Raw genomic sequence first — 23,433 nt, forward strand, 5'->3', positions numbered from 1 at the left:
AACTTGGTCTAGTGGCAAAAGGCTATGACTCCCAACCAAACGGTTGTGAGTTCTAGCCTCATTTGAAACGTGTTTTTGACTATATTTATACATTAGTTTTTTAAACAACCCAAATCATAACTAGGAAAGTCAATTTAAAATTTAAAATTGTTTAAACCCAACAAAATACTCATTTTTTAACTTTAGGCCAAAAATATTTTTCGCCTTTTACTCAAAATTTCTTTTCAATTCTTGGAGCCGGCCCTGAGATCATTCCAAAAGTGCTAAATGATTCTCTCATAAAAGAAAATTTAATATGTAGGAAAAAGAAATTCAGAACAAAGTCTTCTTATCATACACAACATAATGACACTTATATTTTGTTAAAACTAACCTTTGGCAAAATAACAATTATCAAGTTAATAAGATGGGTGTGATAAGCATAAACCACAATGGACTAATATGGCTATGTGTCGCAATGTGAAGCACCGCGCCTGGTGGCTTAGTCTATGTGCTTACGGCTTACCCGACTTCATGTTAGTTCTTCCAAATCGACAACCAACTTGACATAGTACTCGAGACCTCACTTTATCATGAAGACGAGTCAAAAAGGGTAAAGGCTTGGATAAACCCTTGGTCATCAAATAGTGTGCCCATCGAGGAAGAGGTGTTAGCTCATATTGCAAAAGTAAATTCAACAACTGCAAAAGTAGACAAAGCAATCTCGACATCCAAAACAAGACACAAAATATACCCTGAGGATTACGACTAGGTTTTCAAACTTATACACGTTTGGGATATTTTTCGACATAGTACAAAATGTCAGCGGTGGCCGAAATGCTTCCACAAAGTAGTGATTCAAGTAGGATGTCGTCCGAGACACCCGACCACACGAATAACGATTTAGACGCGTGTTATTTTGAAATCTCAACAAGCACACTTAAGAAGCACCGAACGAATTACAATGCCCAATCAAGAGGGACATTGCCAAGGCAAAACGGGGTAATGAATCTTCGTTACAAGAAGAAAAAATTGGATTGAGTGTTGACAAAGTTTGAGATTTTCCACGCCACATTCGAGAGGATAGAAAATAAAGAAATCAAATTCAAAGAAAGTAGTTTTTATGAATATTTAAGTGTGTTTATTTAATATTATGTAATGCTTTAAATTTAATCTATATTATGTAATCCTTTTAATCTATAATATCATAGTGTTTTTAATAATAATATATATAAAAACTAGTTTTTATCCCCCGTATTACGGGGGCTGCTTTACATTATTCGTTTCTAATATTTGTATATTTTTTTGAAGTTTAATTTTATTTATTGTAAGTAAATTTATAATATATTTAGAGTTTGATGTAAAAAGGGTTTCACAAATAACTAAGATGTTATAACCAGGTTTAAAAGGTATCTGGTTTAGTGAGACCCAAGACCCGCTTATTTTTTTTACTATAAAATTGTTTCTTAATTATAAATAATGTATTTTAAAAAAAAATCATATATTATTTTAGTATATCCTATTTTATTGTTTTATATTGTTTGTTATAATATTTATCTTTTGAATTTATATTTTTTATTGTATGAAAGTTAATAATATACTTATGGTTTGATGATAAATTGTTTCACAAATAAATGAGATGTTATAACCCGGTTTAAAAGCTATATGGTTTTGATGAGATCCAAGACCCGTTAATTTTTTTTACTATAAAATTGGTTTTTTAATTATAAATAATATGTATGAAAGTTAATAATATACATATGGTTTGATGAGACCCAACACCCGTTTATTTTTTACTATCAAACTGGTTTTTTAATTTAAATAATATATATATATCTTTTTTAAAATAAATAAGATATTAATTTTTATTATATCCTATTTTATAGGATTTTTACATCAATAATTGGGTGAGCATAAAATTTAAATTTAATGAGATGTTATAACCCGTTTAAGGAATATCTGGGTTTGATAAGACTCATACCCATGAATTCGGGTCAAATGCATGAGAAGCCTCTATTTAAAAATCAAGCAAATCTGGTGACTCCAAAAAAGGGAAGCGACCACATCGCGACACGTAGGATTTTATTGTTTTCGTTTATATATATTATAGATCAGAATCATTAATTTTATTAAATAGTAATTAATGACGTGACACTTCTACACAACATGAAGAGTGAAACCACAACCTTCATTTCTAACTCCGTATAAGATTTTTATGAAAATGAGATGTCCACGTGACGGTTTTCATATCATAAACTAAAACAACGGAAATAACTAACAGCCACTTAGAGCAAATCATACTACTAGTCTACTACTATTGCGGTTCGATTTTTTAATATCTTCATAAAATGTTATCCACTAAAACATACACATATATACATCACGCGTCACGTTAGAACCTTGGCAACTCTTGCACCAGATATTTATTTTATAGTATTATTGTGTCACATCAAGACAAATTTATTCGATCAATGATAATTGAAAAGGAGTACAAGCAAAGGACATATTCCGATAATTGATTGCTATACTCAAGTGATTTTGATCTGGGATGAGCAAATGGTATTAGATACTAAACTGATAAAGAATTGATACTGGTATCAAGTTTTTAAGAAAATCAGGATCAAAAAATTCAAGATCAGTATGGGACCGAGCTAATCTCATAGTTAAGCTCCTGAAATACATGTTTGGTTGAAAATATATAAATTTATCTCTAATCCTCCTTGTAAATTTAAATACATATTTATCACGGAACTTAAATTCTTATCATTTAATAATATATTTTACGACGTCTTCATAGTTCATACCATTACAAAAACCTCATGATTTAAGTATACCAAATCGAATGCTCTTATATACTTGGTAAACGAAAGTTACCTTAATGACCTCATTTAATAATGCCATATGCATATTAAATTACTAACTAAAAAATATATTACATGTACGGTTGATTGAGATCGAGATATAACAAACAAATAAATAAAAAAGAAAAGAACACATTATTTGACAAGTATACAAAGTGCTAGTAATTCGCCTGAGTGTTATGTACATCCACTGCAGAATTGTAACACCAATTACAGACATAGTCTAGGATTCGAACTTCGGGTTGTCTTTTAAGTAGAGCAGTGCAATCGATGTGAGTTGAAAATGCTTAATTCACCTTGGGAGTCAAACTTCGGATCACATTTTTCTTGCTTCCCTGTCTTGTTAAATATATTTTTCTCTTTTTCATAATTATTTATTTATTTTTTTAAAATACTAGTTATACTAATGGTGAAAAGATCCAATACACCAATACTTAACGTACATTAACATACGCGAATCCCGTTTTTCACGAATCGATCCATGAAATCACATCTCAACATCTCAGAATCGTCACTACATATCCAATTAATCATTGGTTAACCGAAAAAAACAGTTTTGGATCGTTAATCGATCGATTTTTCTTTTTTCACGAACACCGTTTTTTGAGCGTTTTAGGTTTTTGGCTGAGCGTTTAAGTTTTTGTGAGCGTTTACTGAGCGTTTTAGGTTTTTGCCTTTGTTTTTTGCCTTTGAGCGTCTCACGTACCTCTCGTACGTTAAGGCATTAGCGTACATTATCTCTACCCTATACTAATAAAACACATTTGTCTTGCAATTATCCCATATTTTAAGTTACAATGATAGTAATTAATGTATTTTCAAAACACAATTATATATTTTTAAATATTTTTGACTTTTTTAAAAAATATTTAACAAATGTAATACATTATATATATATATATATATATATATATATATATATATATATATATAGATGTAAATAAAAATTTAAGAATTTTATGTATTATTATTATAATAATAATTATTATTATTTTTCACCACGTATAGTACACATATTCTAAGCTAAATAAAAGGGTATGAATACAAGATGTTAACAACCCTTGTTAAGCTAGACAAAGAAGCTAGACAAAGAAACGAATAAATATAAATAATTACAAATAATAAAAGACTAATTAGGATTATTTTTATGAACTATAAGATAAACAAAACAACCCATATTTATCCATTGATACACAATATAAACTTAAACTCAAATGAAGAAAACAAACAAAATTTAAATAAACTAGTAAAGACTAAATTACCATTATGTATTTCAACCCACATATGAACAACTTTAACGATTAATTTCATCTCATGGTTGCAACCACAATGACAATGATAGCTGGGATAATGGTGGACGGTTATAGTGACAACAATAGTTATCACAAGAAATTCACATATAAAAAAACTCGTGTTAATTAGTTCTATGCTATATTGAAAGTCATATAGTTTTAGGTATACCAAAACAAACCATTTAATAAACAAAACCCACCTAGATTGATTCATTTAATAACTTCACATGTACACATTAAACCTCTAATTAAAAAAATACAACACACATATGAATGATTGAGATCAAGATTATTATTATTATTATTATTATTATCATTATTATTTGACTATTATAAAATTGTAATATTTCATTTAACTAAAAAAGGATCCAACAAACCAGCGGGGCTTGCCCCAATGGCCAGGAACTTGATGGGTGACCCGAATGTCCTGGGTTTGAATCCTGATTCCGACCGGATATTCCCAGAGCATTAAAACCTGTCGTGCCTTCGGGCGGGGCGAATCAACTGGGTTTTACCGGGAACGCCAAGCCAAACTCGGATGCCAGCGTGGATCCCAATTATGTCAACATAGTTGGCCTGAGTAGGGTGGTGGGGCGCGACGTGTTCACGCAATGTGATAACTTAACTTTGAAAGTCACCGTTCGAAAAAAAAAGAAAAGCATTCACTATAACAAGCTGCGCCGTCATCTCCTTTTGAATGACAAAATCGATTTTACTGAAAATAAATTATCGTTCTTCGACGTCGTTAAGTTAACTCACACGACCATCTGATATAAAAAAAATAAAAGATCTGATTTATTTAGCAACTATGAAGAGTGCTAGAGTGGTTGGTAAGCAAAATGCCTCTCAAGAGGATCGGTTAATGTGTTCTTCATTTCCACAAGTCAACTTGACACCAACACCCTCATGTGGACCCCACCTCACCAAAAACACCTACTCCCCGTCTCACCAACCACACACCAATTTCCCATTTTACCTTTCTCATTTTCCCATAATCCCTATTCTACCCTCCTCCACCAACCCCCACCTCCCTCCATATAAACATTTTCCCCCATCAACAATCATAATATTCAAAACCAACTATTTCACTACCCCACCAATAATAATAATATTATTATTATCCAATGGAGGCTAAAACGGAAACCATATTCCGATCAAAGCTACCTGACATTTATATCCCAAACCACCTTCCGTTACACTCTTACTGCTTTGAACATATTAATAAATTCACTCACAAGCCGTGTCTTATCGACGGCGCCACCGGCGACGAGTACACCTACGATGACGTCACGTAAAGTCGGCTCGTCACTCCACAAGCTCGGGATCAACAAGGGTGATGTTATCATGATCTTACTCCCGAACTCAAAGGAGTTCGTGTTCGCGTTCCTCGGCGCGTCGTACATCGGCGCCGTGTCCACCATGGCCAACCCGTTCTTCACCCCCGCCGAGATCGTGAAGCAGGCGAAGGCCTCGGACGCAAAGTCGGTACACGTGCCGAAGGTGAGGGAGTTTGCGTCCGAGAATTCGGTGAAGCTCGTTTGCATCTGACGCGGAAGTGTTTTCAGTTCTCGGAACTGATGTCCGGCGATGCAAACGAGCTTCCGGAGGTGGACGTAGCGCCAGACGACGTCGTGGCGCTCCTGTACTCCTCCGGGACCACTGGTCTACCGAAGGGAGTCATGTTGACTCACAAGGGACTTGTGACCAGTGTGGCACAACAAGTGGATGGTGATAATCCGAATCTATGGATACATAGTGATGATGTGTTGATGTGTGTATTGCCTTTGTTTCATATTTACTCATTGAATTCGATATTGTTGTGTGGATTACGCCTGGTTGCGGCGATTTTGATCATGCAGAAATTCGATATTGTGCCGTTTTTGGAACTGATTCAGAAGTATAAAGTGACGATCGGGCCGTTTGTGCCGCCGATTGTGTTGACGATTGCGAAAAATGTAGAGGTTGTTGATAAGTATGACTTGTCGTCGATTCGGACGGTGATGTCTGGGGCGGCCCCGTTGGGGAAAGAGCTTGAAGATACGGTTAGGGCGAAGTTCCCTAATGCTAAGCTCGGGCAGGTAGTTAATTCGTTATTGATTGAATTCCATAAAGCCCTGAGACGGCCGTTTTGAAAAGAAAAAAAAAATGAAAACTATTGATCAGAACGACGGTGTGCATAACATCCTGATGGCCGTTTTGAAACAAAAAGGAAAAAGAAACTTTTGAAAATTACTGATCAGAATGACAGTTTGCATAACATCCTGATGGCCGTTTTGAACAAAAGTTAAAAAAACTTTTGAAAATTATTGATTAGAACGACAGTTTGCACAGTATCCTGATGGCCGTTTTGACCATAGGGGGGATCAAAGTTTGAAAATATTGGTTCAAGAAATATTGGTTCGAATGGCATTTTGACCAGTGTCTAGATGGCTGATCTGACCATGGACGGTCAAACTTTTGAATATTTTTTGGTTAGAGCGGCCGTCTGACTTTTATATGGATAGTTGTTTGAAATGGTATAGGGTTAGATGTTAGATGGTGTGTGAATAGATGGAATGTACAATATTTATAATCTAGAGCTCATATGTTTGTAATGATTATGATTTTAGGGCTATGGGATGACGGAAGCAGGGCCGGTGCTAGCAATGTGTTTAGCTTTCGCTAAAGAGCCGTTCGAGATCAAATCCGGAGCGTGTGGAACGGTCGTTCGTAATGCCGAGATGAAGATAGTTGATCCTGACACCGGCGCTTCTCTTCCGAGGAATCAGCATGGCGAGATCTGCATTCGTGGTGATCAGATCATTAAAGGTTAGTAGTAAATATAATCATTTTTAGTTATATTACCGTTTTACGCGAGACTAAAGAAATTACGACATCTAGGTTACCTTAACGATCCGGAAGCAACGAAGAGGACGATTGTTGATGGATGGTTGCATACCGGAGATATTGGCTACATTGATGACGACGACGAGCTTTTCATCGTTGATCGGTTGAAGGAATTGATCAAGTACAAAGGATTCCAAGTTGCTCCGGCTGAGCTTGAAGCGTTGTTGCTCACGCATCCTGATATATCCGATGCTGCAGTCGTCCCGTAAGTCCGCGCATCTTGTATATTTGATGTCAATGCGGGGCTAGCTCACACGCCTTTTATAGAGGAAGTGATAAATGAGTGGTTTAGAATTATTAGTCTGAGCAGAGTAGAGTAGGAGTAACATTTGTCGTTACAAAAAGTTACATGTTTTAAAGTTTACAATTATTTGGATTTGTAGAATGGCGGATGAGAACGCAGGAGAGGTTCCTGTCGCGTTTGTTGTAAAGGCGAATGGATCAACTATCACGGAAGCTGACGTTAAACAATTTGTTTCGAAACAGGTAATTTTCCGGCGTTCGTTTGTTCACTTCACGCAGTTGAGTCGATTGTTTTGTTATTCATGTTTACAAGTTTTAAAGGTTAAATGGTTGATTTAGAATATAGTTTTAACAATTTGATTTGAAGTATAATTTATTGACAAATAAGTTGATAGATTGGAAGTCATCAAAAGTTTATTATTTGAATACAAGTAATCCTTTGTTGTGAATTCAAAATAGATTTTTATTTTCTAAAAATGGAAAACATATTTTCCCATGTCTTCTTAGCTAGATTTGTTTTTTAAACGACGATTTTTTTATGTGTTAGGACACAGTTTCCCGTTGCCCCACTTTTCTCAGCTAGATCTAATAAAACTATATTCTTTTTTTTAATCTAATGAAACTATATTTCTCAGCTATATTTTTTTAATCTAATAAAGAGGAAACTATACTCACTTTCAAGTTTTAACTAAAAAGGGAAATTTGCAATTTTGAACATTTTTAAAAAAAGAAAGCCTTTAATATTACTTTAACGTAATTTTATCGCTAAAAATCTAGGAACAAACTACACGGATAGTGTCCGTGGTATGTTTAAATATTATGGTTTTGATTCATATGTTTTAAATAACCTTTGTTCCTCACTGTTTGCTTAAACGTGACACATATGCTTCTTAGAGTAGACGTTCGTTAAATTTTCTGTTAAATTTTAGTAAAACAACTATTATACCCCTTATAGAAAAAACTAGGTATCAAAATCGTAAAAAAATGACGTTTGACCCAATTAACCCTTGGTTATAGTCGGTAGAAAAATTATAATGACCCCGATCAACAAGTTCTGGTTGCACGGACATTTATATTTGTGATTTTACATTTATATTTGTGATTTTAATGATGATGTGATTATGATTTTCAGGTGGTATTCTACAAGAGAATTAACCGCGTGTTCTTTATCGAGGCGATCCCAAAATCCCCATCGGGCAAAATTCTTCGCAAGGACTTGAGAACGAAGCTAGCGGCTGGTATTCCAAATTAATCGTGATAATCGGTATTCTCTACAGAGTTGAAATGATTGAATATGATCCAAGTTAAAAACTTTTAGTTTGTATAATTATACAACATCAAAAGTTTGTGTTGCATTCAATTCATTAAAATCTGTAAGATAAATATATAAGGTGAATGTTGTTTTGTGCATTGTATTCTTTTTCAAGTTTCATATGCTATGATTCTATTGAAAAGAATTTTATAGCAAGTTATTTATAACTAATAATTATTCTTTAAATACAGTTTTTAAGATTTTTGGGAATTGGCTATATGCAGCTTAATTTTAGATTTTTTTTTGTCCAGTTTGGGTTAGATTGAATCGGGTCACATAATAAGAAAAACAAATTAAATTTCAAATGTCATTAGGTTTTTTCTCACAAACTCCAACCAATCACATATTAATGTTATTTATAATTTAATTTATAATAATCGAGTACTTATTGTAAGGGCTTTTTACCACTACACAACTTTTTGCAAAAAAGTCATATTACTAACTGGGACGTCACATGTCATAAAACGTCCAAACAGATGGTCTTAGCCAAGATTATGTACTAGGTGAGATCTTGTGTTGACTTTTGGAACAAACTGTGTTGATGAGTTTTATTACCAAAAAAAAAAGAATTTTTAATTTTTATTAGTTAAATATATTGTTTAAATAGACTTAAATAACCTAAACCTATGACTTAAATTCCTACTGATTAGGATTATTTTAAACACTATGAGATAAACATAACATAACAATCCTATGTTATCTGATAATTCACAAGATAAACCAAACTTAAATAAATAAAAACCGAATAACTAAATAAACTAGTAACGGCTAAACTACCCTTACGGATTTCGACCCACGTGTGAATTTTAACGATTAATTTCAATAGTTGTTACGAACTTACAGATCGGCTGCCGTGTAGATAAACCAAATCAATCCGTTCATAAATACGATTAATGATACAAACTGCATACTCCGACAAACATGTTTATCATATTATTTAATTACAATACAAATATAGAAAGCTTAAGAACCGAGTTCGAGAAATCTTGTTGCCATAGGATGCTTAGCTTCGGATAAGTTGTTCGAGTTCAAAACTTCAACGATCTTACCACCCACAAGAAGACACACCACGTCCGCAATCCTTTGAATTTGTTTAATGCTGTGAGAGACCATAGCAATTGTCATTCCCTTACTCTTTAACTTCACCAACACATCTTCTATGTTTTGTGTTGATATCGGATCCAACGCGCTCGTTGGCTCATCTAACAACAAAACCTTTAAAAGAAAAGATTTAATATATATGAGGCTGTCACACACCTAACCTTAGATGTGAAACCCACAACACTACATCATTTTGATAAAAATAAATAAATATATATATATAAAAATAAAAAATAAAGCTAAGACTAAAAGTTAGAATTTACTTGCAAGATTTTGTTTGAAAAATCAGGGTTATAGATTTTTCCATTATATCTACCAAACACTGTGTATAAGTGCATTATACCGTTGACGACTTTTAAATTTATAAGTGGTTTTGTGTTAAATGCACCCTAGAATGGTAGCTAGAAAGAGAGTGTGAACCAACCCCCCCCCCCCCCCCCCCCGCGACAAAGGGGCGAGATGTGTGTGGGGGATGATTATTTGTCGCCTCGTTTGTGTTTATTATTATTATTATTATATGTGTGTGTGATATATATATATATATATATAGGGCTACAACACCATTACACCCCTAAAACAAAAACTTTTTGCTGACTGGGCATCACATGGCGCAAGTCGTCCCATTTTGTAGCCCCTCCATTACACATAGCCTTAGTCACTATGGTTTTGACCAAAATACCGGTTTAGTCCAAAAGATTTTTTTTAAGTACATTAGATTCTTTTTTGGACCAAATACATAAGTTGATTGTGATGATAGCGAAACTATTGGATTAATAAAGCCAGAAAAAATCTTTTGTAATAAAATCAGTATTTTGGTCAAACCGCATGGACTAAAAACACATTTACTCTAAAAAAATAAGTGTTGATTAAAAGGGACATCTAATAGCATTCAAACTTGATATATTTGGCAAACATAAAAAGCATGACATCATATTCATAATATCAAAGAAGAAACCCTTGGCTTAAAAAAGCACAAAACGTTTCGAGGCGTTTACGTCCAAATGCAAAGGCGCGAAGTGTAAGACTCCGCCTCTCATCTGTTTAACATAATAGCCTTTCTATGAAGAAAACCTTCAATCTCCTAAAAACCTTAATTTTGACGAACTTTGACCCAAAAGTACGCACATGAGGCGGCCTATGAACGCGCTTACTAAACCAAGAAAAAAAAAGAGAAATGAAGAGGGTTACCTCCGGTTCATTAGCTAATGTTCTCGCAAGTGCAACCCTTTGAGCTTGGCCAACTGACAGTTCACTGCCTGGTTTGTTAAAAAACGATGAATCAAGGTCAGCAAAAGCCAACAACTCGTACACTTGTTCATCTCTTAGTTTCTTTCCTTTCAACTGTGGCCCGTATCTTATGTTGTCTGCAACTGTACCTGCTCAAAAACGGTTCATCAAATCAACATCTTAATCACTATTTCAAACATATTAATATATATATTAAAAAGAGGATTGAAACTTACTCACAAGCTTACTATTTAATTTACTATTCAACTTTTAAATATTTTATTAATTATTATAACCATTAAATTACTTGCATAATTCCATAAATAATAATAATAATAATTGATTTTATTTCCTTAATTTTACTTTTTTTTTCAACTAATTAAAATATTTAACAAACTATATTTTTAACACACTAAACTTGGAAAAGGGTCGGCTTTACATGTTTTATTTGTCGGTTAAACGATTCTTTTAGACTTTGTTCTTATATTTTTTTATAGTTCGTCTTTACAATGACCGAAACTTTTTTCATGATTTAAAAATATTTCATCGTCGCATGGTTTTATATCTGTGTTTCAACGTTTAATACCTCACCTTTAAAATATTTTTTTGGCTTACTAATTCATGTTTATGAATTTGTATTGGCACCGCTGGTACTAACCGAATTTGTGTTGGTTCGCAGCTATAACATGCCGATTTTTTTGGTTCTACATATGATAATTTATTGTATTTTGGCATTGACAGGTTTATTTCTTTTGTTTAGTTTCGATGTCGTAACTTGATACAGACCGACTTCGGGTCGACCTGCAACGAGTTTATGGTTTAATGTTTTTACTTATATTTTGTTGGTCAATTTAACGGTCCTGTCGCGAAATGCGGGATCCTAATCCTAGTTAAGCATTAAATCGAGGGGTGCAAACGAGCCGAGCTGCTCGCGGGCTACTCGAGATCGGATCGATAAGACGCTCGAAACAAGTTGAGTTTTTTCGAGCTCGAGCCAAGCCCAAGCCTCAAACAAAATTCTTTTAGTTATCGATCCCGAGTCTCGAGCCCGAGCTTGAGCATTTTATGGGAAGCTCGTTTAGGCTTGTCGAGCATTAACAAGCCTTGTGTATATGTTTAAGTTTTACCAATTTTTTACTTCTATATATTAATTTCAAACTGTACAACTGAGCTCGAGCCGAGCTTTGACTCGTTTTAGAGACCGCATGAGATTGAGCCGAGCTTAGACTCGTTTAAGGTTTTTTTTTAAATATATAAATATAATTAGAAACGTATATAAATTAATTAAGAAATAATAAAACGAGCCGAGCTCGAGCTTTAGAAAAAAAATCTCGAGCTCTCCGTAAGTCAAACAAGTTGCGCTTGAGTCTAGTCAAACTAATAAATTGATTAAGAAATAATAAGACGAGCCAAGCTTGAGCTTTAGAAAAAAAAATATCAAGCTCTCCGTAAGTCAAACAGGCTGCGCTCGAGTCGAGTCGAAACTCATATTTTAATTAAGAAATAATAAAACGAGCCAAGATCGAGCTTTAGAAAAAAAATATCTCGAGCTCTCCGTAAGTCAAACAAGCTGCGCTCGAGTCGAGTCGAGTTGAATCGAAACTCATAAATTAATTAAGAAATAATAAAACGAGCCAAGCTCGAGCTTTAGAAAAAAAAAATCTCGAGCTCTCCGTAAGTCAAACAAGTTGCGCTCGAGTCTAGTCGAGCTCGGGCTCGGCTTGTATACAACCCTAAATCTATAGTTAATCATTTACCTTCGAACAAAACCGGAAGCTGAAACAGCATACCCACTTTCCGCCGAAGCTCAAGAACATCAACCCCAGTAATATCTTTTCCATCAAGAAACACCGTTCCGGAAGGTGGTTCCCAAAGCCGATTCAGCGCTCTTAGCAGCGTTGACTTCCCACTACCACTCGGACCTATGATCCCCATAATTTTGCCTCTGGGTATATCCAAGTTCACGTTTTGAAGGATCAAAACCCCTTTGTCTGATGATCTTGACAAACCCTTTACTTGAATTTTGCTTTCTGACCCGTTAACCTCTTCATCGGCTTCGTTTAGTGATAGTAAATGTTCACGCACACCAACTGTTCGATGAAATGCCAAAATGAAAACAAGTAGTTAATAAACTGATCATGAAGCCTGAATTGCTAATTACATAAATGGGTTTGTTAAATAAGTTTAATATACAGTTAAAAGATTGTATTATAGCTAAGCATGAGTCCTAAAACATGATGTTTTTACCAAGCACACCAAGTGTTTGATGAAATGCCTAAACCAGAACAAGTAGTTAATAAACCGATCAAGAAGTCTGAATTGCTAATAACATAAATGGGTTTGGTAAATAAGTTTAATTTACAGTTAAAAGATTGTATTATAGAAATACACGAGTCCTAAAACATGATGCTTTTACCAAGCACACCAAGTGTTTGATGAAATGCCTAAACCAGACAAGTAAACTAATAAACTTTTTTTTTCATCAATATTTGGTTAATGAGTTTAATTAATGGTTACCCTTTTGGATTATAAGTGATCTTAACTTGGAGATTGTCCATGAAAGTTAAAAGTTGAAGTTGAATGTGTTGTGAATCTGTGATAATCAGATTATGAAGATGATGAGCAAACTGCCTTCCTCAGTATGTTTCATTTTGTATGGATATCAAGTATGTGTGTGTGTGTGTGGAATCTTGTCATAGTGGGATGCCAAATCATAAATATCATATACTGAATATGACATGGTCAATATTCTAATCAAAGGACTAAAGTACAAGGAATGTTTTAATGGGGTTGAAGAGTTTGTTTGTCATTTAGTTTCCGCGGTTCGGTTTTGGTGTGGCTCGGTTTGGTTCTGTTCGATTAATGTTATTTAATATTCTTGTCGGATAGCCTCCTGTTGTACTTCTGGTATGAACATCGTCATTTCATCTTTTCTTAATTTTGATTCTACAATTTTATTGAGAAGTTCAGTTTCTTTTCTCTTTCTCGTTCCTTTATTGCACTATTGTCATAAGCTGTGTCGACCAAACTTTATTTTTCTTTGCTTGATGACTTGTCCACCTTCTTCCCTTTTCGTATCAGCGCTTGTCAGTGTTGTTTCATCGTTGAGGTCAGGAATTTTGCTTGTGAAACCTTCGTTTGAGTGACCTTCAAGTTTCACATCCATCAATGGAACATGTTCCCATTTTGAATGGCTTCTTACAATCTTCCAAGCGTTAACGTAGGAGAAACCTTGCTTTTCATAACTCTTCTTGTACTCATTCATCGCTATCTTCATTATATATGCATCGCGTCTCCATTACCCCAACAATGACCCTATATATTTTAAAAAATAAAAATTATTGACAAACGGTAAGACAATGGCCACACTATAATCTACATATGAGTGTTTGAGTGGCAAGTAAACATATTTAGCCACATTCACAATAACCTCCAGTGTCTATAAAATATGATTAGCCACAGAGTACCTCACTATGTGTGACGAAAAGTTTTACAATAGCCACACTTTAAATTACGAAAAGCATTATGTGTGACAAACGGTAAGACAATGGCCACACTATAATCTACAAAGGTGTGTTTGAGTGGCAAGTAAACATATTTAGCCACTTTTAATGTAACAATCAGTGTCTATATCATATAATTAGCCGCTCTATTATTAAATTTAAGTGGCCATTTCTTTGCTATATTCACACGGTATAGGTCACAATGCAAGCTTAACACAACCCTATTGGCCACAATAATATAAAAATTATGTGACTGAAACATGAATTCATGTGGCTATATACGTGCAATGGTCACTCATAGTAAATTGTCACGTGGCCATTTTCTACCGTTTAGCCACACTTATTGGAGAGGCTTCTTGATGGCCAGCAACTAATGCCTGTACCCTTTAGCCACACTTATTACCACATAAGGCCACTAAAAACTGAGTGTGGCCACATCATACCCACGGTTTCGCGACCTTTGGCCACATATGACCTGAACAAAATGTGTGGCTAAAGGCCTACGGCCACACTTTTTTCGTGTGGCCGAAGGTCAATTTTCACGTAGTGTACATACATATTGGATATTTTTTTTATGTTTTCCTTATATTGTTTTATAGCAAGTCGTTTTCGGATCCCGCTGCATCGCGCGGGTATCCTACTAGTATATATATATGTATATAGTGAAAAGATCCAATACGAAAATGCTTAACGTACAAATACGTACGCGAATCCCGTTTTTCGCGAATCGATCCATGAAATCACATCCAAACATCTCGGAATCGTCAATACATATCCAATCAATCATTGTTTCACAGAAAAAAACAGTTTTGGATGGTTAATCGATCAATTTTTCACTTTTTTTTACAAAGACGGTTTTTGAGCGTTTAACGAGCGTTTAAGGTTTTGTGAGCGTTTTCTGAGCGTTTTAGGGTTTTGCCTTTGTTTTTTGTCTTTGAGCGTCTCGCGTACGTTAAGCATTTTCGTACAGTAATTGCACCCTATATATATATATATATGAACATTTTTTAAACTAATAATTCTCTTTTATTTAATTTTATAATATAAGAAACAGGAAGATTGGCGCCAAACGTGGACTAAGGCGTTTTGAGCAGATCACGATTGGATACCAACTTCAAACCCGCATCCCTGCTAGTAGCGCGTGCGGTTTAACCTTAGTTAGGGGTGCTTGGGATTCCTTATTTTAGCCTCCTTATGACATATAACTTATCCAAAAAGTCATGGTATTTGAATAAGTTCAATGTTGTGAGGGCAATAAGTTATAAGTTACACTTTTTTAACTTATGACTTATTAAACTCGATCAATATGAGAGAGTTTTATTGATTATTAATATTATTGCAATTAAAGTACATATAAAGTTCAGACTGCATACAACAAGTTACTGAAGAGCTTCATTTGTTCACCTTCTAGTCCAATGACAATTGACAAGCTCCCATCGTGTGCCGGGCTTGGTAACACATAACACCTACCAGCGGATGGGATGCTGGTACCCCCCCATGAAAATGGCCGACCCCACCCAAAGTCTGCATCGTAAATCGGGAGCCTAACCCAACTTACTATTAGAAGACTCGTGTAGTTATAATTAAGCTCGAGCCTTTGAGAAATATGGTGTTGTTCCAGATAATCGAGTGATGATTTTAGATAGTCATTATTCATCCTCGCTAAAGCATCATGTATTTTACTTGCAGCGTACCACAAAGGTTTGGTTTGAATGTCGCCTGCAGTTGCTGTAGTAGTGGTTCTGAAGATGGCGTTCCCGAAAAAGCCTGGTGGAAGTGGTGGTTCAAAGCGAGCCCGCCCCATCCACTGGGCAGTCGAACCTGGTTTCGACATTTTCTGGCAACCCACGAGCTTTACACACACACTTCCAAATATGAGCCGCCAATATTTCAAAAGAGCTGTAGCTGATCATGTTCCCATCTTCCTTTGATTTTGATTTGAGCATATCAAGATGGTTTCGTGTTAACTTGAACATTGAGCAGTTGATTTTGGTTTCATCAAAGGGCGACTTCACTTTTGGATCTGAGTGGTATTCGATGTGCTCAAAACTGGTTGTGGAGGGTCCCTTGCACGGAGGAGGGGCCCTGTCTATGAAGGGTGGAAGAGTGATGTCAAGGCCACGCGCCATATCGGACCATGTGTTGATGAAGTGCAATGCAGATATCCCATCCACGACACGATGGTGCATCACAACTCCCGGCGAAACCCCACCACATTTGAAGCAAGTTACCTGATGAAATACAATTGTCGTGTTTTAATACACCCTCTTTTAGGAATCATATACACCCTTGTGTGCAGGGCCGGCTCCAAGAAATTGAAAAAAAATTTTGGGCCGAAGTCGAAAAATATTTTGGGCCTAAAATAAATAAGAGTATTTTGTTGGGTTTAAACAATTTAATTTTTAAATTGGCTTCATTGGTTATGATTTGAGTTGTTTAAAAAACTAATGTATAAATATAGGCTAAAACATGTTTATGATTTGAGTTGTTTAAAAAACTAATGTATAAATATAGGCTAAAACATGTTTCATAGAACCCACAACCTTTTGGTTGGGAGTCATACCCCTTTGCTACTAGACCAGTTTTGTAATTGTGTTAAAACATTAAGTATAGATATAGTTTTTCATCAAAATACATATAATTTAAAAAAAAAAAAATTCCGGGGCCTGACGGTAGTCGGGCCTATGGCCGTCGACTATCCTGCCATATGTCATGGCCGGCCTTGCTTGTGTGTATGATAAAAACAAATTTTATTTGTCTTTTTACTCTTGAGGGCGTATGAAAACCATAACCCTGGTTATACATACATGTCAGTTTTAAGTAAAATATTAGTATTATATACCTGTAACATTAGGAGAGGAAGTGATTCAATTCCCATAGAGTAATCGACCACTGGAACGAGTTTCAAGTATTCCGGCTTGGGTTCAAAGTCACCGAAATCATCGATAACGCCATCCGACTCAGCTTCCAAAAACAACACCCCTTGTCCTTGACAATCAATTTCAATCCGGCCATCTTCACCAGGTCTAAACCGCCCTGCCATTGGGTAAAACGCAACCAACGCCCTGCTCAAAGTGTCCTTCATAACTTTTATGTCAAAGAAGTTGGGAGCACCGTTGGGCCGGTAATAAAACACTGTTTGTGTGTAGTTGTTGAAGGCAGTTAGATCAAGGCTAGAGATCCAAAGGTTTGTTGTTGGTGTCTCCTTTGCTGGCCTCACCATCGTCGATTCTCTTACGACCACCTTCATCTTGATCTTCACCACTTATTAAACAATGATCTTCTTCAACTCAGTTATAAAGATGTCGTGTGAGTTTAATAAACGTAAGTGCGTGTGTCATGCTTGTTATTATATTAATGTGTAATCAATGATCTTCTTCAACTCTATAATTGAAAGCACGACACAAGGTGATGAATCGGTTGAGAATTATATGTCTAAAAATCCATGTAGGTGCCACAAAAGATTTTTTTTTCTTTATTTTTTTGGAATCTTTTAGATGTTTTTATATTGGGTTTATATGTTTAGGTGGTGTGCTGTTAACTTTTCTTTTAAAGGATTTTGTGGAATTTTTTTTTAGTTTATACTTTTATTTTTTGGATTAGTTTCGGTACTGTTACAAACAAAACCGATATGAATAATTCGTCTAGTTCCGGTACTGTTACAAACGAAATCGATATTACTAATTCGTCGTCGACTCGTCGTCGTAACGCACGGATTTTACAGACACAATAAACATTTTTGGGTTTAGTGTCACTTCTATACTAGGCTTTTACTAATATATTTTTTAGGTTTGGGTGGTGTTACGAATCTTACCAATTATGACCTAATTCTTGCCGCTTTAATCATAAATCAAAAGCTTTACGTGTATTGATACTGTTTTGGGCGTTAAACAAATATTTTCTAGATTTTGTTTGTAACAAAGTTCACAAGTACCATCCGAGTTCAAGTAGTTGCGCGGGTTTTGCAACCTAAGTTAAGATCGATCTAGCTAAATGAATCTCTACTAAATGTAACATCTAGAATTTCTATAAATAATATTAAAAGATTATTTATGTTGGAAGAATTAGTTTGAGTTAGTAGAAAAATAATAATAATATAATAATAATGATAAAATGACAGTAGAGATATATGGTTCATGGGCTTAGGATAAAAGCCCGTGTGATACACAAGTGGTTAAAAAATACAATAAAAAATATTAAATTTAATAATATATATAATAACAAACCTTATAGATTAATAAGATATAAATAGTGATAAACAAAATTTTATAATTTGTAAATCTTTAAAAACCTCTTTATATACAACATTGGACAATGACCCATGAGATTAGGAGAAATTTAAGATCATTATATTTGAACATATTAAAAGGTTAACTTACAACATACTGATAGGATATTTTATGAAATTGTATATACGTTCATTCATCTAGAATATTTCTATAACTTATTTATTGGAATTTTCAAATATAACATAACTAGCCTAAATATTGTGTTTGACTTGATAAAATTAATAGAAAACTACCCACATGACATTTACGTGACATCTTATATAAAGACCCAACAACAATTTCATGCGAAAACTCATCTTTCTTTTGCTTTAAGACCATCCTTTATGGTGAGGGGCTTCGAAGCCCTCCACAGTGTCGCGTCAGCGTCACGTGGGCACTAGAAAGCCCCACCCAAAGATGTCCATCTATGGTGAGGGGGCTTCGAAGTCCCTTTAATTTTTCATTTTTTTTATAAAACTAAAAAACCAACAAATTTATTAAATACAATAATAATAAAAATCAAACTAAATTAAATTTAAAAACATATATCTAAAAAAATCAACTATTTTTAGTTTTCGTCGTCGTCATCGCCGTTTTGTTGTTTGCTTCTCCAAATATGTTCAACTAAATCCGATCGAAGACTAACATATGTTTCCTTTCTTCATGTTTTTAATAAATTAGCAAGTTTTTCATCTTCGTTTAGTGTTGTGATTGGCTCATTGTTGTACTCGTCTTGGCAAATTGCTCTACCTGAGTCCTCCAATATCATATTATGCAAGATAATACAAGGGTATGTTACATTTCTTAACTTATCCATTTTCTGAATACGAGTCGGATGTCTAACGATAGACCAACGTTTCTTTAACACCCCAAATGCCCTTTCGATGTCCAATCTGGCTGACTCGTGTTTTTTCTTTTAATATTTTCGTTTATCACGGTCGGGCACATAAAGCTATGAACCAACGTGGCCCAATCCAGATAAATTCCGTTAACTAAATAATATATGTATCCCTAGTTGACATCATTCATGGAAAATGAGGTGTCGGGTCCAACTCCGTTTATGAGACCGTAAAAATAGGGGACGCATTTATCACAACTATATCATTATTTGCATCGGGCATCCCAAGAAAGGCATGCGATATCCAAAGATCAAATGATGCAACAGTCTCAAGGATAATTGTTAATACATCATGATCACCCCGATGATATTGACCTTGCCAAGCAATTGGGCAGGCTTCCCAATCCTAGTGTGTGCAATCAAGATTACCAAGCATCCTAGAAAATTGTGTCTCTGTTCATGCACCTCGCATATTTTTTGTATGTCGGTTTGAGTCAGCCTCCTCATATATTTTTTAACATATAGTTGAGGGAATACCTAATATTAAAAATTTTAAGGTCAGTTTATAAAGTTTGCATTTAAAATAAGATGATTTATAAATAAATATTTAAAATGATAATAATACTCACATTCGCAGAACGTGTAAAGGGCTTCACGAGCCACTGTCTCCAATATCTTTAAATACTCTTCCATGGCGTCGCTTGCGGTCCCGTACCGTGACACCTGGCTAAAAATTAGCCTAAACCGCGACTAATATAATTGCGTTTTCGTAAATAAAATAATATAATTAATAGGTGGTATTATTTTAGTTCAAAAACACCAAAAATATTTGAGATATATTTTATTAAGTTTGAAAAAAGTCCAATTTTGTCGCGTAGCAAACACTACGCAAAATGACATCGGGTGACGACTTAGAAACGTATAAAATCCCAAACGTGTCTAAATGGCCTCGAAAAATAAAAATACATATTAAAGCAGTCAAGACATGTATAAACTTAATTTTAGAAGGCTCGAATCGCAAAAATTACAAAATAAGTAAACCAAGTATCGGTGGACGGCCCGGTAAGGACCCAACGTCAACTGTTTTCAAAAATTAGTTTGTTAGGCTTGTATTACCTAGAATCCAATTTTGTTCAAAGTCTGACAAAAATTATTAGAATGACAATAAACCACCCAAATTAAGACATACACCTGCCATTAGAAGATATAGGTTATCAGCCTTCTTTGAGAAATTAGCTCGACAAATCACATGATACATTAGCGCTACATTGAAGCAACAATCAAGGACGTAGTGCAAATAAAGCCACTAGCAATGGAGCTACTATTTGAAGTTCACTAGGAAGAGTAAGAATGAAAGTGTCTATGATGATTCCAAGAGTTATTATAACCCAATATTATGCATTAAGTTGAACATTAGGTAAACAAGAAATTCAATAGATAGCGATAAGCAAACCCAATGCTATACACGGAATTCAATAGCTAGCAATAAGAAAACCCAATGTTGTTTTGATAAATGAGCGACACACCCAAAAAGGATTGTTCCAAGTTCAAAAATTAGAATACTAGAGAAAGATCCATGGAAGCTCGTAAGGATTCACTTAGTTATCACTGAATAACCATTATGTACTTACACCTATCTATACTAGAGCCGAGTTAAGTTTGATCTCTAAACGATTAGGGTTATCTCTTGCTAGAAGACCAATCGATTTAGATAAAAGGTAGTCATTAAGTTTACTTATGAAAATAAAATAAAAAACTCCATAGTCAATAGTGACTTTAATATTTCGATAGAAACCCATAACCTTTGTAATGATCTATATATCGAATTAGACAACCTCAATATAGACATAGGCTAATTATCTGAAAATCATGTTGAGATCGTGATTCAGAAAGGCTAGTGTGTTTACCACTCGCCAATGGTGAAACCCTAGCAATCCATGGTGATCAGTATGGTACCAAATTGATGATTGTTACCAAGACACGTAAGCTATTGCATGAAGAATACCCTACACATTGAGATATGCCTACAATTCAAGTTTATGAAGAAGTTTTCCCCATAGATTTTCCTAGATAATTCCGATCAAGTTTAGACTAGATCTTGTATAAGATGACGCACCGATATCCAGATATCCGTACAGATTGGCGTCATTAAAAAAACAAAATCTATCCAAACAACAAACTGACCATTAGAAATTCGATACCCATTATTGAGAATTTAAAATCTATTTGATCAGTTTCTATACCCGAATACCGATTTACCAACTAGATATCAATAAAAGAAGACTTTCTAAAGGACATTTTAGAAACACGATAGGACCATTATAAGTTTGTAAGTCATACCGGTCATATTGACAAATAAGTCAGTGTTCTTGAATATCATGAATAAGATATGCAAATCCTACCCGGATGATATTAGCATATTTATTCAAGAACCAATAAAATTCATGAACAACACTTTAAACAAAATTGAGAATAGTTAAATGTAGAAATTCTCTAAATATGATTTTGAGATTTGGAAAATTCATTGTCATGGACTCATAATCAGTAAGAAAGGTATACATGTAAGTGTATTAAAGATTGAAGCAATTAAGGAAACACCAAGGTCTCCTACCAAAGTGCGACAATTTTTGGGCCTTACTAGGAATTATTGGAGATGCATAGTCAAGATTAGCTTGACCTTTGACGATATTAACCCAAAAGGATAAGAAATATCCTTGAAACAATAAGATAAGAGGAAGCTTCTCAATTACTGAGCCAAAATTTTGTAATACACTATCTTGCCCCTCTCAGAAGGAGCACATAGATTTGTAGTGATTGTGATGTTTTGCGCTTAGGTCTTGTATGCATGCTTATGCAGAAAGACAAAAGATGATAGTCTATGTATCATGATAACTCAATGTGCACAAGAAGCACTACACAACTCACATTTTAGAGCTAGGAGTTGTCGTTTTAACTCTTAAGACTTGAAGAAACCCTCTTTATAGAATTCAGTGTACAAATTACACCAACCATAAGAGTTTTCTATGTGTTGTAGATCAAATGAAACTCAAAATGAGGTAGCCCATTTAAAGTAGAACTACTCAATGATTACAATTATGATATATGTTACTCAATGATTTGTACAAGGGGTGTGAAGTAGGAAGAAGGTGGGTGTGAAGATGTGTGAAGCAGTTGAACAATAGCTTATTTTTGAAGAACATAAAAGAATTTTTCAGATCTTTTTAAAAAAACAAACAAACTGTCATCAATATCTTATGTGTGCGCGCCCGCAGACAAAGGCTTCTTGAAGACCTTATAAGAAAAAACAAACACAACCTAAATGAAAATAGCCTAGGACAACTCCAACATGATTTACTAAATAAATAAATAAATCTAAATAAATAACATGCATGTCCCAAGGGAATGTACATAACAATCCAACCCCTTTCAAAGAACCTTATCCACAAGGTTAAGAATCCGGATGGAACAAGACATAGACGAATTCCCAAGGAGGATTCCATTTGGTTATTCCGGTAGCATACGAAAAATGTCATAGCAAAGCACCATGGTGGCTTCCACTCGTGTTCCAAATTCGCGTCTTTGACCATTGCCTCGCTATTCAACGACAAGCTCCAAATGTTACGTTCACACGGATTAGGCTCGAGTTTGCTAACTGTGAGGTCATTCAGGTAGATCGGTGACTTTGAGTTAGTGCGTGAAAAGAGTAGAAAGTCAACCTCATCCAACGAGGGTGTTGGTTTCGGTTTGACTTCACCGGGGAATGGTGTGGTTTTTTGGTAGGCTTCAATATGGCTTTAAATATGGCTTTAGGCAATGTCACTGGCTATTGGACTATCAATATGGCTTTAGGCAATGTCGTTCAGGTGAGGAGCTTCCCATGCGGTTCGGATTGATTGGATCTCGTTGTAGACTATTTGCAACTT

The 23,433-nt window shown here is 34.8% G+C and overlaps 1 protein-coding gene and 2 pseudogenes across 3 annotated transcripts; 1 reads left to right on the plus strand and 2 right to left on the minus strand.

Moving 5' to 3' along the window:
* Nucleotides 1-5,235: 5,235 nt before the first annotated feature.
* Nucleotides 5,236-8,642, plus strand: LOC143614348 (4-coumarate--CoA ligase 2-like; annotated as a pseudogene). Its single transcript, XR_013150279.1, has 5 exons — nucleotides 5,236-6,210; nucleotides 6,742-6,940; nucleotides 7,013-7,223; nucleotides 7,402-7,504; nucleotides 8,394-8,642. The product of XR_013150279.1 is annotated as a 4-coumarate--CoA ligase 2-like (transcript).
* Nucleotides 8,643-9,467: 825 nt separating this feature from the next.
* On the minus strand, nucleotides 9,468-13,278 carry LOC143614349 (ABC transporter I family member 17-like). The gene is made up of 3 exons (XM_077087813.1): nucleotides 12,659-13,278; nucleotides 10,863-11,050; nucleotides 9,468-9,788 (listed from the first exon to the last, which is right to left on the minus strand). The coding sequence occupies exons 1-3, from the start codon at nucleotides 12,834-12,836 to the stop codon at nucleotides 9,537-9,539; spliced, it is 618 nt and encodes a 205-aa protein (XP_076943928.1). The 5' UTR covers nucleotides 12,837-13,278; the 3' UTR covers nucleotides 9,468-9,536.
* A 2,463-nt stretch (nucleotides 13,279-15,741) lies between these two features.
* On the minus strand, nucleotides 15,742-17,690 carry LOC143614351 (shikimate O-hydroxycinnamoyltransferase-like; annotated as a pseudogene). The gene is made up of 2 exons (XR_013150280.1): nucleotides 17,247-17,690; nucleotides 15,742-16,635 (listed from the first exon to the last, which is right to left on the minus strand). The product of XR_013150280.1 is annotated as a shikimate O-hydroxycinnamoyltransferase-like (transcript).
* Nucleotides 17,691-23,433: the final 5,743 nt, after the last annotated feature.

The sequence above is a fragment of the Bidens hawaiensis genome, unplaced genomic scaffold, assembly GCF_021521415.1.
Source record: "Bidens hawaiensis isolate Kalapana, Puna unplaced genomic scaffold, B.hawaiensis_p1.1 tig00039724_1, whole genome shotgun sequence".
NCBI classification, from domain to species: domain Eukaryota; kingdom Viridiplantae; phylum Streptophyta; class Magnoliopsida; order Asterales; family Asteraceae; genus Bidens; species Bidens hawaiensis.

What these genes read in the sequence shown, in the direction of transcription:
- LOC143614349 (XM_077087813.1), bottom strand. Translation starts at nt 12,836, where the DNA reads ATGGGGATCATAGGTCCGAGTGGTAGTGGGAAGTCAACGCTGCTAAGA. An exon ending in GCTTCCGGTTTTGTTCGAAG is followed by an intron (nt 11,051 to 12,658) that starts GTAAATGATTAA and finishes GTTTTTGAGCAG; the next exon opens with GTACAGTTGCAGACAACATA. An exon ending in CATTAGCTAATGAACCGGAG is followed by an intron (nt 9,789 to 10,862) that starts GTAACCCTCTTC and finishes TTTCTTTTAAAG; the next exon opens with GTTTTGTTGTTAGATGAGCC.